Source organism: Prunus persica, chromosome G1, assembly GCF_000346465.2.
Source record: "Prunus persica cultivar Lovell chromosome G1, Prunus_persica_NCBIv2, whole genome shotgun sequence".
NCBI classification, from domain to species: Eukaryota; Viridiplantae; Streptophyta; class Magnoliopsida; order Rosales; family Rosaceae; genus Prunus; species Prunus persica.
The window spans coordinates 30,920,132-30,935,255 of NC_034009.1; the positions used below are offsets into that span (position 1 = coordinate 30,920,132).

The 15,124-nt window shown below is 34.9% G+C and overlaps 1 protein-coding gene across 3 annotated transcripts; it reads right to left on the bottom strand.

The window, feature by feature from the left end:
• On the bottom strand, nucleotides 5,231-10,648 carry LOC18791869 (nicotinate-nucleotide pyrophosphorylase [carboxylating], chloroplastic). 3 transcript variants are annotated; one of them, XM_020555752.1, is made up of 12 exons: nucleotides 10,560-10,648; nucleotides 10,128-10,250; nucleotides 9,168-9,310; nucleotides 8,847-8,980; nucleotides 8,702-8,765; nucleotides 8,548-8,630; nucleotides 7,770-7,853; nucleotides 7,524-7,676; nucleotides 6,981-7,157; nucleotides 6,349-6,416; nucleotides 5,653-5,782; nucleotides 5,231-5,528 (listed from the first exon to the last, which is right to left on the bottom strand). In XM_020555752.1, the coding sequence occupies exons 2-11, from the start codon at nucleotides 10,235-10,237 to the stop codon at nucleotides 5,686-5,688; spliced, it is 1,113 nt and encodes a 370-aa protein (XP_020411341.1). In that variant the 5' UTR covers nucleotides 10,238-10,250; nucleotides 10,560-10,648; the 3' UTR covers nucleotides 5,231-5,528; nucleotides 5,653-5,685. The 3 variants fall into 3 exon arrangements, with proteins under 3 accessions (XP_020411341.1, XP_020411342.1, XP_007223335.1); XM_020555753.1 differs by lacking the exon at nucleotides 10,560-10,648 and adding an exon at nucleotides 10,378-10,477; XM_007223273.2 differs by lacking the exon at nucleotides 10,560-10,648 and having other exon boundaries at nucleotides 5,231-5,519; nucleotides 10,128-10,368.

Genomic DNA, 15,124 nt, shown 5'->3' on the forward strand with positions numbered 1-15,124 from the left:
CATCCATTTAGGAAGCGAGACTATCCCTGATCACGTTTCCGCCACATCAGGGGACTGTGAAGGTGACCTTATGCTCTAATCTCCGGAAGTTCTTCTAGACTAGGAGAAATGAGAGCTGGTTGTTTGCTCCCACCAGCTTCCTTCCTTGATTGCTGAGCTTGTTGTCTGCTCCCACCAGCTTCCTTCCTTGATTGCTTACCTTCTCTTGCAATCAATATCACATTTTTTTTGCATTTTTTCTCTTTTTGTAACTTTCTGTCTTTTTGATAGAGAAAAGAGTTGTGACTTTGCTCTTGCAGGATATAACTAGATCATCAAGCGCTACATTATATTTACTGGGTCGATACAAGCTTGAATGATACTTGAGAAAAGTTTATCCCACCTAAGGATGTAAGCAATATTTATGTTATTTTATGCTTATATACTTATTTGATATTTTATCTTGAAAGGTAACCAAATGGGGAGATAAGTCTGTTCCAAAAGAATGGCTTGTATGTATCCACGAATTATTAATGCAAATTTTACAGATTGCAAGTTGGATACATTGATAATACACTGCACAGATTAATGTCCCATAAGAACAGAATATGGGTATAGCAGTGATCAATATGATGCACGTCTGTTGCGTAGCAAATGATGTGGATTGAAGTCCCGAAAGGACAATCCTTTGACATGTCAATATTGATATTATACACGCCTAATGCGTAGCAAATTATATGGGTTAAAGTCCCATAATATGGGTTAAGGTCCCAGAAATTAATTGACATGTATGTATTAATCTGTGGCATGCCTGCAGCATGACAGATATATGGGTTCTAAATGTTCCAACTCCCTACATGGAGATTTTCCACGCCCTATGTAAAATAATGCTCCATTGGAGGTTATAATCCACATTCTCACATAATAAAGCCCCCTGAAGTGGCTTGGGTACCCAAAAGCAAAGAAATGCTTATAATTGATGCATGCGCATGCAAATGAGAATGATGGGATCATGAATTGATGAATGACAATTTTTGATCATGAATTGATGAATGACAATTTTTTGTTTTGGAGTAGCTACTCAAATCATCAAGGAGTTGTGTTGATTGGAACCACGTTCAATTATTAAAATGTCGACAATATTATTGGCCAAAATGGAATGAGGTAATTCCATTATAGATGAGAATGAACGTGAAAGAACAAACCCACAGTACGAACCCCAAAAGATGTTAATACTGAAATTTATACTTGGGTGTTCGGAATAGAAGGGAATATACCTACTTTGTATGACACAATGTTTCTGGCAGAAACAAGGAATGTTGGGTTTTCTCCATATTTACAGATTCAATTGTGCCCCCTTATTACACAATTATGGAGACCAACATATTATCTTTAAGGGTTATTAAATGCACGGAGCATATCGCCATAAGCGATTTCCTAAAGATGTATAAATAGCTGGGTAAAAGCTATATAATGTGTCATAAAGTTTAATCCCTTTTAGACAAAATCCGTTGAGAGGATTGACATTACATAAAGCAAGTCCCTAAAGGACATGTGCTTGAAGCACAAAATTTGTACTCAATATTAATATGCATAAATTACCTCAGTGAGTACATTGATTATAATGTGATTGCAACACATTAAAGCTTCTGCGGAATTCACGAAATATTTGTCTCGATTTAAAAATCGAGCATTATGCCAACGAGATTCTTGCTTATACTAAGAAAGTATTGAAGCATTTTTATGAGGATTATCCGTTGGACACTTTAAGGATTTTCCGGAAGTATATTGGACCGTACATCGTATTTTCCAGATAGAGCTCAACTCCATCACCATCATTTTGGGATGATGTGAGGCATATTTGATGCTATCTCAGCATAACACCATATACGGGCATATTTTTTTTTTAGTAAACTTACAAATAGCCCAAGTGTTATTAGATATGCGGACTCTGAAAATTTCTATGGTCGCATACTGGAAAAGCTAGTCATGAAGTTTTCAGGGGGAGATATTCATCAGGGGGAGCGTGGTTTTAATAAAGACCTCCATACACTGTACTCTTTTTCCTTCATCCAGGTTTTTATCCCACTGGGTTTTTCCTGGTAAGGTTTTAACGAGGCAGTGTCGCTCAAGATTGACTCACAGAAGCAGTGTCAACTACGATATTCAGAAAGGTGATCAACAGTATGACTTAAAGATATTTTGCCAAGCATCAGGGGGAGCGTGCTATCAATAAAGATCTTCAAACATTGTACTCTTTTTCTTCCAGGTTTTTATCCCACTGGGTTTTTCCTGGCAAGGTTTTAACGAGGCAGTGTCGCACGCGCGTCAATATACATAGAATTTTATGTTACACATGATTATGTACTCTTTTTCCCTTTGACCAGTTTTTGTCCCACTGGGTTTTTACTGGCAAGGTTTTTAACGAGGCATATTCCATATCATTTGTGGTCTCCAAGGGGGAGTGTTGTAAATATATATGGTGGAGCCCACCTCTACTTGCCTATAAATATGGCATCTCCCTCTAATTGTATTAGATACATAAATGAGAATGAAAATTCAGTTTCTATATTTTCTCTCTATCCCAATTCTCTCTACAATTTCTCTCTAGATTTATAACAGTTAGGATTTTATACATTTTTGAAAAAGGGTAAATATATAATAATAAGAGCCATAAACCTTTGGAAAAAAGGAAAGGAAAGTGGAGCTTGGTGGAAAGGAAAACAGGATTTGGCTGCTGGCCCACTAATTAATATAGATTATTCAATAACAGCAATACATATTACATTTTAAAGGAAAGAAAAAAAGTTGAGTGGGGGCCAGTGACTGCACTGGTCCCTACTTGCCTCCGCTCCTGATGCAACGCATTTCTTTTCAATTTTTTGTGATAAACTAATAAATAATTAACTGAATAAAAATTCTCCAAAGTTTCAATTAAAATTTCCAGGTTTTTATTTAATTTTTATCGTTATCAATAATATCTCGATATTTCCATCGAAATTTCCATATTTTTAAACTACTGATATTTCCATACCATCGATATTTTAGACCTTGGTTGTGGCTGTGGTGGTCCTTTTATATTAGGCTTAATATTGCAGAAAAACTTCTGACTTGGTTGCCCTATCATATGCCCCATTTCAACTTTATGATAACATATGCTTGCTTCTAATAATTGCATCAATTAGCTTAATCACATTGCTTAGTCATTAATTACAATCTCAATAGGAGGAAAGACGGAAGTACCCCAGCTTTTTAGGGACGGTAGTTGACTGCACTACAGTGTTTCAATAACTTTCAACTTATGGATCTATTTTTTATTTTATTTTTAAACAACATATAATTTGATTTTTTGTTGCCCCTAAGTAAAATAAGAGGCAGAACATGAAAGTTTATGATGTAGCTTAGAGGGCATGAAAGGGTAGCAACCATTTGAGTGCAATTGGGTGGAAGGACCTCAGTTTTTGACTTTAAATTAATCCGAATTTTTTTCTTCTTCAATTTTAGTCGGTGTAAAAAGCAGAAAAGAGTAAAATATTTAAAATACCAGAAAATGACATCGGATAATGCAAACATTAAGAATTGAAATTATTAATTAAAAGATGGTAAATTCACACTTTTTCATATTAAAAAATTAAGAATAATGTTACACTTACCACATTTTTATTCCACATTTCAATACCACATGATGTAGCATGTCCATATTATATGCCACATCAATTAAATCAATAAAGTGTATTTTAATTAAGACCATTAGAAAAATAAATATTAGAATAAATCATAAAGGAAAAGAAAATATTACATAATTTTAATTGATGTAGTTGTCCACCTCAGCTACCACATAAGATGGTATAAGGATGTGGTATACAAATGTGGTAAGAGTAGCATATTAAAAGAAGAAAAATAAGAGAATAATGCTATTCTTACCACATTTGTATATCACATTCTTATACCATCGTATGTGGCAGCTGAGGTGGACAGCCACATCAATTATAATTATTTAATATTTTCTTTTCTTTTATGATTTATTCCAATATTTATTTTTCTAATTGTCTTAATTAAAATGCACTTCATTGATTTAATTGATGTGTCATATAATATGGACATGCCACATCATGTGGTATAGAAATGTGGAATAAAAAAGTGGTAAGTGTAGCATTAATCAAAATAAGATAATGGATCCTATTTTTATGGAACACAACTACCCATTATTTTTTTTTAATTCTAAAATAAATTTAAATTTTTTAAAAAAAAAGTTTTTCGGAAGCACGAAAACGCATGCGAAGGAATTAATATGATACAAAACAAAAGAAAGCAAGGAACATAATATAATAATCCCATGATCCCATTTTCTCTTTCTTTTTTTAATTTTAAATGTTTAATTTTAGGTAAGTGAGGTTTTAATTTTTAATTTTATTTATAAACTACGAATTTACCCTTAATTTGGACCAAAGTTTGGATGGAATTAAAAAAAAATTGACATAAGGCCCTCAATTGACGATTTTAAAAAAATTGGAGTCCTTAATTTACTGAAAAAATTATTAAAAAGTTAAATTGAGAGTATGCAAATAATTCAAGGAGCAAAACCTCATAAAATCCAACATAATATAATAATCCCATGATCATGTGGGGTAGTGTAGTGGTGATTGACTACATGGGAGATGCACCAAAGTAGGGGTACCCATGCCTTTGATTTTCAACTTTTGAACACCCCACTTAATTTTTTTAATATATATATATATATATATAAATTCAAGCAAAATAGCTTTTACTTGCATGTGAATTCTGAAGTACGCTAGTTGAGATTGTCAGCCATCTTCAACAATAATCTCACATTTGTGGTCGAAAGCAACAAGCAAGCCTAGTGAATATTGGGATCCGGAAAGCATATATAGATTTCATTTTAGACCATTTCAGCAGCTCAATATACTACTTAATCTGAATGTAAGTTTGGTGTTGCTATATTTTGTTGTTTTTCAAACTCGTATGGTGTTGTATAATATACTAAAAGCTTTTACAATATCATGCATTACATTACAACATAGCAATTAGGTATTGGATTACGGGTAATCCTAGGCACACTATATTTATATACCACATTCCCACACTAATATAATGGGGCCTACTTTTATTAGAGAGGTTGTACACATAGAGGTTTATAAACGTGGCATGCCAATTCAAGGATGCATGTGTGATGTGTCTTCTTCTCATCTTTTTTTAAATGAAAAAATAAAATAAAAGAGCTTCAGAAATCTTTGCAGAATCTGAATTTTTATTTATTTTTTATTTTAATGATTTTATTCAGTACGGAAGTCAGAAGTTCATCTTATATGACCATTGACTTATAACATAAAATTAGACCCTTAATGATATATAAAATATATCAAATCGGAATACTATAAATAAATCTTGAAGATTTGTTCAAAGAGAATGTTGCCCGTGCAGCACCACAAGGTCAACCGCAGAGAGGCATGCCTCCATTTGCTGTCTTTAGATCCATTTTGCCGGTTTTGCACCAATTGTTGAAAGTTCAAAGTCACCACCTAGAAAAGCTTATAACAATAACTCGTAAACGTTTAGGTTCAAATAGCAATATTGAGACATGGTCAATCTTTATCAAGGACGAGAACCCTATCAGATTTTATTATAAACATGAAACTTTAACATCAATATTACCTTCGGAAACAAATATTACGGTACGAAAGACTGTCATGCTCGTTGAGTGCGCCTTCCAACTTGAAGAGCCAACTCCGTATCAATCTTGAGGGAGATGTCTAGAGCCTTTACTGAATGAGTCAGTGCACCACTGCAAACATAACAAAGCACTTTGTAAACATTCCAGGAATACTCCAACTATCTATTGCTCGCGAATGCAAGCCAATCAGTTACAGGACTTAACTATCGGTAAACTATCTTTCACTACGTTATCCCCCGCAACCTATTGCACTGAGATGTACTTCTCACAACCTCGACTGATGAGATTGTGAACTGCTGTCCTTTTATGTCACACCAAAGCGATGTGAGGATCTTGTCACACAGAAGAGATGCGGGGATCCATAAAGTGGAATTATACAATTGCTAGATCCTAACTTTGAGTCGTCCATCCCCACTCAAAAGTAGTACATCTCCACAGTCTACGTATGTTTGCTACTCTTACTGTCTGGTAATATGACAGGTTAAAAGTTTATCTATCTCGGAATACCTCGACAACATATTATGGCCTAAAAGACAACGGCAGCATATGATATCTGTCCACTTAAAATAACTCCAGATCGCAGATTAAACGGCATCTGTTATGCAAAGCCACCAAAGAACTCCTCCCCACATAAAATTTGTAGATTTACTGATTGAGATTAGAAGCTGCAAATTTACCTAGAAATATAGTCGACCCCCGTTTGTCCAATTTTGTGTACTGTTTCAAGAGTAACATTGCCGGATGCCTGTCACAGTAAGCAGATTAGTCAGAAATTAAAAATAAAAGCGAAAAAATCCAATCCATACAGTCAGTAGTTATTTCCATATTAACGCAGCATTGAAAATATCTGCTAACTTGTTTGTGGGGCTTGTCCCCGTTTGCTCATAAAAAATAAATAAAAAAATCTGCTAACATGAAAGACTGCACTTGAATCTCCCAAAAACAAGAAGGGTGGCAAGAAAGTGGTTAACCTAGATTTGAAGAAAGAGGCTTCAACATAAAAGAGTGAAGATACAATTTAAGATATTTATGGCAAAACGCAAACATCCAAACAATCACCATCTAAATCTAAATCCTTATTTTTGGGAAACATGGTGTCAAAAATGAGGGTCACCACACTGAAATTATGGCATGGCAAATGTATAAAGCAAATCAGGTGCTTTGTAGCATATTATTATTTGAATGAACTTTAACCTACTTCAATTTTTTAGGTCTAAAAGGTGAACAAACATTAGTGACAGCGCCTTTTAGGTCTACAGATAAAACAAATCGGAAACCATAAGAAAACTGAATAAGTAACTTGAAGTACCTCAGTTTCAAATCTTCGACCAATCAAATTCACAGCTTGTTCAAGCATGGTTACATCAACATCCCCATTAGGTAGTGGTACAACCATATTATCCAACATTATTCGGGTCAAGGAAGTCTCTGTTTGAGATGCATAATCCAATACCTTGTCTACCTCCTCAATTGTCCGGGTCTCAACCTGGGAATTGAATCCAAAAACCCGTTTAATGATCTCAGTCACCAGAAAATCTTATCCCGTCCATCTGTTTTATTGGTGAGCAAAGCACATGTCCACATAAACACACACAAACATGAGAGAGAGAGAGAGAGAGAGAGAGAGAGAGAGAGAGAGAGAGAGAGAGAGAGAGAGAAAGCTAAGCATTCTGTAACAGAAACAGATTGCAAATTAAATGCAGGACATATCAACTTATATCACATAGAATGTTTGTAAAAACTTAAGAGTTAACTAAGGATGTTTTTATCATGAATCATGTGATGAATTGCGAAAAAAAAAAGGTTTGACAGGATTTCAAGGTGATATAGATCTTAGAAGTTGCAAAATTACCTCAACCTCCATCTGGAGATTCCTTTGCTCTAAATACAGGTCTACAGATTTGAGGGCATTTGTGATGCCTCCAGCTATTGATATATGATTATCTTTTATCATTACCATATCAAATAAACCCATTCTGTGATTTCGACCTCCACCAATGAGTACCTACGACAAGAGGTTTTCATTAAGATTGAGAAAAAACTAATATATATCACTAACCAAAACATGTTGGAGTGTAGTAGAAGCAAGGATCTACACCGCCCACTTGTCCACCAAACGTAAACCTGGAGCAGTTTTTCTTGTCTCTAAAATACGTGCAGGGCTTGCAAGATCTGCCATTGCCTGCACACACACACACACAAACATTGGAAATATCTTCTTTACACAGCCAAAAAATATGGAATATTTATACACATTCAATAGGCATAACACGAGTCAAGTTATTTTTCTCTCATCTACCACCCTCTTTTGAGTTTTATCATTAATTTCATTATTTTAAAGTCTCTCAAAGCATCATGCTCAGTGTGGCTCTGCACACAGCATTAAATATATGTCATGGTGTTATTAGTAAAAGTTGTGAGCGTTCTGTTATTATCAAAATATAGTCTTAAGTTTGAGACATATATCAGCAACAACTGACAAAAAGGAAAACAAGGTTAATCTCTTTTAAGAACATAGACAAGACTAAGTATTTGGTTTATAAAGACAAATTATCCTAAATCCTTCTGATCAAATGGTACTCAGAACTTCATAACAGGGAAGCCCAAGTCCGCTCTGAATTCCTTCCCTCTTACATAGTAAATTCCAGATCTCTTCTTTCATAGAAGAAGAGGAACTAAAACAACTACTGGTTTGTGCTAAATATTTTAATCAAAACATATAAATGCAATAAACAATCTCTTCAGATTTTTAAACCGTCATGATCAGCATTGCAACGGCATGCCCCCAATTATGTTCTCTAATGTTCTTGATTATAGTTTAGGATAGCCTATTCATTGATTTTATTTACAGAAGGCATAGAGGGAAACAAGAATACCTTAGTTAAAGTTGCTACTCCACTCATCCTCTGCATAAAATTCAGTGCTACCCTCTCAGCTACAACAATGCTGTGTGCTCGTCCTGCATATCAATTTGTTAAATTCTCAAGGAATTTTCAAAAACTCCTAAAATTTCTACACATTCTGATTTACCATAAACTTTTCCAAAATCTAGGCCTTTATGTACAGAGTCTCCATCCTTTTGTGACCACTCAACCTGTATCGAAATTGTAAACCACTAATGATTGGACATGAAGAACAAAAACATTCCAAGCACACAAAGTCCAGTCCTTTATACCTTCAGAGAAGGATCCACTTCATGAAATACCATCTCTGCAAGTGCAATTCCAGCAATTATACCATTCTCCTTTGCCAAAAAATGGGCTTCCACTTCCATATCAGATGGAATGGTCGCCAGACATGTCACGTCACCTACAATTGAAGCAACAATATTAATAATATTTTTTTGAACATGAAGCTGCCCATTCATATATCCTGGATTTAGTAGCATTTCATATGAAAAACAATATAGAGGAATCAGATCTCAATATTAAAACCACTTGAAATTGGTGCTTTGGGAAAAACAGAAGAACCATTTGAAACAAGAAATACTGCAAACCTCGATCCCCAGCATCTTCAGAAAGTGCCGACTTGATAACACCCCACAAATCATAGGTGGGATGTGAAGGAGGCTTTATTGGCAAGGATTCAAATGATATTCTGGGATTTTCAGTTTGAGTTGCAGACATTCTAACAATCTTCCTGCAAGGGTTCAGACAAGTCAAATGATTGCACATCAGCTGTCTAATATGCCATCAACTATGAACATAAACAAAACTTGAATCTGCAATAAAGAAGAACAATAAAAGGATAAAAAGAGTTGGAAGAAAATATAAGTTTATAACATATTTAAGACGTCTGAATCTCTTAAGTATTGGTGACCCCTTAAATTCAACTAACAAAGTTTCTTCATCAAATCACAAAATGTGATGAGCAAAGTTACCCTTTCCCTCGTCCCTGAGCTTGACAATAGTTTGAGGGAGTGCATTACTCAACATCATCACAGTTAACTTGTCTCGTCATGATGCTAATAACCATTAGATAAAGTAACTGTGTAGTCGATATCACTACAGCAAAACTTGCCAAAAGCAGTAGGCTAACAAGAACAAACCACACAACCTATATAATTCCCAGGAACTGCAATGGGCAGAGCAATAACGAAACCTGCCAACCTTAAGTACTCTTTCTATAACCAATAAACTAAAAAACAAGTATTGTTTGGTATTTGAGATAGTGTGAAAAACTAAAAATGAAGATGCAAATGAGTTGCTTGGGTCCATTCCCAGATAGTTTCCTGAAATTGGATGGTGCCAGGCAAAAGTTTAAACAGCGTACAGCATAATTCCATAGTACACCATGAATTATAGCGAACAGTTCAAAAAAAAAAAAAAAAGAGAGGTCACAAATCCGAAGAATACAACAAATTGAATGAGACACACCTTTACTTTGCGCATGATAAATGATAACACGGAAAGAAAAAAAGTATTGAAAGTACGGCGGGGATGGAGTAGGGTATTACCTGATCCGCGATCGAAAGCGGAAGCCGAGGGGAGGGTCGTAGAGAATACCGGTTGCAGAGGAAGCGTTGCACGAGTTTTGCAGAGAGAAACAAAGAGAGGCAGAGCCCATCTCCTTAAAGTTCCTATCAATTAAAACGAACACATCACTCAAACTAAAGCAAAACTTATCAGAACAGAACACAAAGCCCAAAACTCAAAACACACACTCTCAGTAGCCACTCAAAAACAAAATACGACAAAAAAAAAAACCTCGTTTTACAAAACAGAAAATAGTCATAAGATAAAGTATAAAAGTCAGCAACTTGGCATCCTTGGATTGTCAAATTGCAGGCTTTTCAGTTGTGCAAACTTTTATATTGAATTTCAGACAAAAGGTAAAAACTTTATGCTTAAATAAATCAAATCTGGAGAACAAAGATGATCTTATTCACCAAGTAATAAATATGACCCGAGGAAGTTTTTAACACTAGCAGTTTGAGAATGATAAAATGTCAGAGTTGTAGCTTGTAGGGCATATATATATATATATATATATATATATATTGGTCTACTTCAAATCTCTCTAATACTGGTCTACTTCAATGGCTTATGGGCTGATGGCGATTTTTCATATATATTTTTTTAACACGTGATGGATTTTGAAGATTGTTTAGCATAAAATAACCTAATTTTTTTATCAAACAACATCCAAATCATGACATAGTTTGTAGGCACTTTCTTGGAACCCTGCCACCAGGCAGGCTGTTGGTAGTTTTCATCATACAATTGTCACGTTTTACATACCATATACAGCCCAGACCACGCCAAACTGCTAGTTATACTAAATCTATAGGACTCTGCCTTGAATCTCTCTTATGAGCCAACAACTTAGGAGGTAAAACAACATGCTAGCCCAACGAAGACCAAGATGCTACTTATGACTGTTTCCTTTCGACTCTTTAGTTTTAGGCAGCGGCGGGTCAATGATTTGAAGGCCGGATGGCGAAAACTTACATATTAAACTCAATGGTATGAGTGAATTTCATTAATAAACATAGAAAGATTCACATGGACTTAATGAGCCTTACCCTAAAATGCATCTCTATACATACCAGCAATTTTTTTATGTAGAAAGAATTTTAATCAAAAATACCAACAAAAAATCAAACAAATTGTCATAGAGCATCTTAACAATATCAACAACAAATCAAACATCTCAACAAAATTCCTAAAATCAAAGCCTTAATTAATTTTTAACAAAATTCCCAAATTATAATTTATCCCTAATTAATTCTTAAAATACTCAATTTTAAATTAAAACTATAATTATATATAGAAGATGAGATAATGAGTAGAATACTTTTTGTTGACAATGAGAATGCGAAGATGTTATTGCCCACCCAAGAAAAGAGACAGAGTTGGGTTGGACTTATTAACATATGTAGGTATTTTTTGTTTTAAAAAAATTTGGAATGGGCGGGCACCCACCTGTTCTGTACACAGAACCGCCCCTGGTTTTAGGCACATAAACAAATATTAGTTGGAGCTGTTATGATATAAGCCCATGTAGAGTTGGTTTTGCATAGGTTACTATCCACAAAGTACAAGGCATAGGTAGTCAAAACATGTTTCGAAGACTTCTCATCATGCTATTATAAGTTGGGGAGCATCTTTTTAATCTTTATTGTGGCTCTTTCATTTCCCATTTGTTTGTGCGTGGCAAAGGGTCGTCTGTCGCGCATGAGTTTTGCTTTGAATAAAATGATATTTGGTGTTAGTGGTGCATGCACAATTAATTTGAACTTGAATATATCTAATCTATTATCTACTGTGTTTTCCAAAATGGCTGCTATTGCATCGTTCAACTTATTGACAATCATTCACGGCGTTCAAAAACAACACAATACTAATTCTACACTCGAGAGCACCCTTTGTTCATTGGCGTACGTTGAATCTCAAAAATAAAAACATCCAAACAGTCCTCTTCTGGTTTTTTTAATCTCTTGGGTCAGAAATTCTAACAGTCTTAGTCCAATACGTACGGCACTCAACTTCTCCCCCAGCCTCTCATCTCATCCCTGTAGTCCTATATAAACTAAATAGCATCTCTAATCTTGAATAACTAAAAAAGAGTTGTGACATCTTATAAAGTTGAGAGGAAGATATCAGATATTAGAAATCACCACATTTCCATAATGTCATCTCCAACGAGATTGTTAGGGGGTTATGTTATTCTTCTGGTTCTGCTTTTGGTGGGAATGGCATCAATGGGAAGTTGCAGCAGAGTTTTGAAGGAAGTGGAATTTAAAAGATCGATTCAAGGCATGCTTCCAAGAGGGCCAGTGCCTCCTTCGGGACCTTCTCCATGTCATAACAAGCTCAGCCCCTACCGGCACACGGAGCAATCTTATCAAGAAGATTATGTCATATGTCCATAATTAACCCTACAAGTCCACAGCAAAACCAAAAGCAGTACTTTTCTTTTCTTCCTTATTCTTTTCAATTTCTTTCTGGGAAATTAGTGATTTTTATCTGTGCAGAGTTGGAAGTATAACATAGGTATAGTTTCCACTTCCGAGAGGTTATTGGAATTCAGATTCAAAGTGGAGGGCAAGTTTCGAGCACCTTCTGTTTGATTTCATCTTAATGTAGAAAACATACCACCTGTTTTAGAATTGTATTTGTTGGAAGCACATGTACACCTGCTCAAAATGTATAGACATATATACCTTTTTAATGTTTCAGCTTCTGTCTGTGTGCATGATGATATGATACAGTATCATTGCTGCCAAGTGTTTTCTGACTTTAAGCGAAATGAAGAAAACAGAGGAAGAAGCAAGTTGCCAGGCTAGAGTGCAAAGAGAACGTAAAGAAATTGTTATCACTGTATCTCTGTCTGGATAGGGCCCAAAGTTGTGAAGTATTTATGTCGGGCCCATTATATTGGAAAGTTAAATGGGCCGTATTGAATATCTGAGATGAGGAGATAAAATGAGAATGTTTCAGAACGGAATATCAAGAAATTTGTTAACATTTGCTCACTCTCACTTATTTGTTAACATTTGCTCACTCTCGCTCATTAAAATATCAATATTCTTCTCCCAATAATTATAATAATTTATATTTGTCCTCTTCTTTGTTAACATTTGCTCACCAACCAACCAACTCTTTAAGTCTAAGCCTTGAATTTAAAGGAAACTATCAGCAAAGAAATTGCACGTATAAAACTATCAGAATAAATTAATAATTTTCTCCCAATTTAGAGTACAAGTATAAAGATATCTATGAAAAAAAGACAAATGCGACAAATAATATTATTGGGCTAAAAGTCAGAGTGTAATGATTTTGGTGAACATTAAACTAGTACTAAGCCCACCTTCTCGGGTTCCATTATGGGAATTCCATGAATGAACGGTCCAAAATCAATGGACCCGTTTACTTAAAGCTAGGTTGACGGTAGTCTACCACCATTGTCTCATTCAACCTTCTTTTAACAAATATTATTATTAGCTAACGATTTTTTAAAGAGAATTTGGTTGTCATCAATTTAAAAATAAATAAATAAATATATAAAATCAAAAAAACAAGCTAACGATTCATGAATCCGTTGGATTTTACGTTTTTTTTTATTTTTGGGTACTAATCGTTATAGTTTTCATATAGCGATGATGAAAAGGTTCATACTGAGGGTTGTGATTTGAAATACTAAAACGAGTGATGAGAAAGAGACGTAAGGAAAAATCTGTTAGACATGTAGACCCAACAAACACGAAGCCAATATATATATATATATATATATGGTAGTTGGTGGGGGTTGTGTTCCATGTGGGGTTGGTACTGTTTCATTTGCAAGTTTCTCTACACCAAACAAAACAAGGACACTGTGTGACTGTGTCTTACATATGAAATGAAACCCAACATAAAAATCAAAATAATATGAAAATTATAATCTGATGCACAAACTAAAGCTCTCTGCAGTGGAAGGCGCATGATATGCAGTTTTTATTCGAACCTATTAACCTTGATGTTAACATCCCCACCCACTTCTATATATATATATATATATATATAATAAGTTCAGTTCATTGAATTGTCGATATATGCGTGCGTGAGCCTAGCTATCAACTTTTTGCCACTCCCCCTCCCCGCAAAAACAAAAAAGTGCCTAGCTAGCCATCAACAGAGTTCAGGTGGTGGGGTGTTTCAGTTTCCATCCTTCGATGATTTTCAAACTTTTTTCTTCTTTTGGGAGGGGGTGCTGTTCAAATTGCTATACATATCTCAACTGTCACAAATAAATCGTAGATAACTTGAGTTAGAAATGCATATCATATGCAACACTAGTCTATAATTGGGAGTGAGTCCAAATTCTCTCTTCCTCCAACTTGATTGATGCTTCAACATTTCAAGCAAATAGTGGATGTATGGGAGGATTTACACTTGAACCGTGGAAATTTGTTAGAATTTCTTAGAAATAGGTCTATTTTCATTCAAATATAATGAATGGAGGACACCAATTGTCTATTGTTGATTGCATTCTACAAATCCAGTTATGTGTCAAAGTAAGCATATTTTATGTCCGCAAGAGTTAAGATATGCCATTAAAGTGAAAAGGTAAATACATCAAACATGCTTCTTTAATACCAAATTATGTTGATTCATGCTTCTTTAGTGCAGAGGTTTTTGGGTTTCAATTTAATGTTGAATACTATAAATTTGGAGTATTCGTCAATTATAGCCTATAGGTAAGGTTGCGAGGCGTATACCGTATACCGTATACCGTATACCTACCTATAATAGTATAGGTGAAGTTTGGGTCAAAGTATATTTGGTGTAGTTAATTTAAGGTGTGGGGTCCTATACTTGTAGTATAGGCAAGGTTTGGGTGAAAATACCTGAAGCGTATTTATATATATATATCAGTCCCGATCTCTTGGACCACAGGAATTTAAGAGATTGTGGTCATTCATCGTTGGATATTAATTCAATGGTTCAAAAAAGTTTCTTAAAAGGAGTG

What these genes read in the sequence shown, in the direction of transcription:
- LOC18791869 (XM_020555752.1), bottom strand. Translation starts at nt 10,237, where the DNA reads ATGGGCTCTGCCTCTCTTTGTTTCTCTCTGCAAAACTCGTGCAACGCT. An exon ending in TGAAGATGCTGGGGATCGAG is followed by an intron (nt 8,981 to 9,167) that starts GTTTGCAGTATT and finishes CTTCAATTGTAG; the next exon opens with GTGACGTGACATGTCTGGCG. An exon ending in ATCTCCAGATGGAGGTTGAG is followed by an intron (nt 7,158 to 7,523) that starts GTAATTTTGCAA and finishes TTCAATTCCCAG; the next exon opens with GTTGAGACCCGGACAATTGA.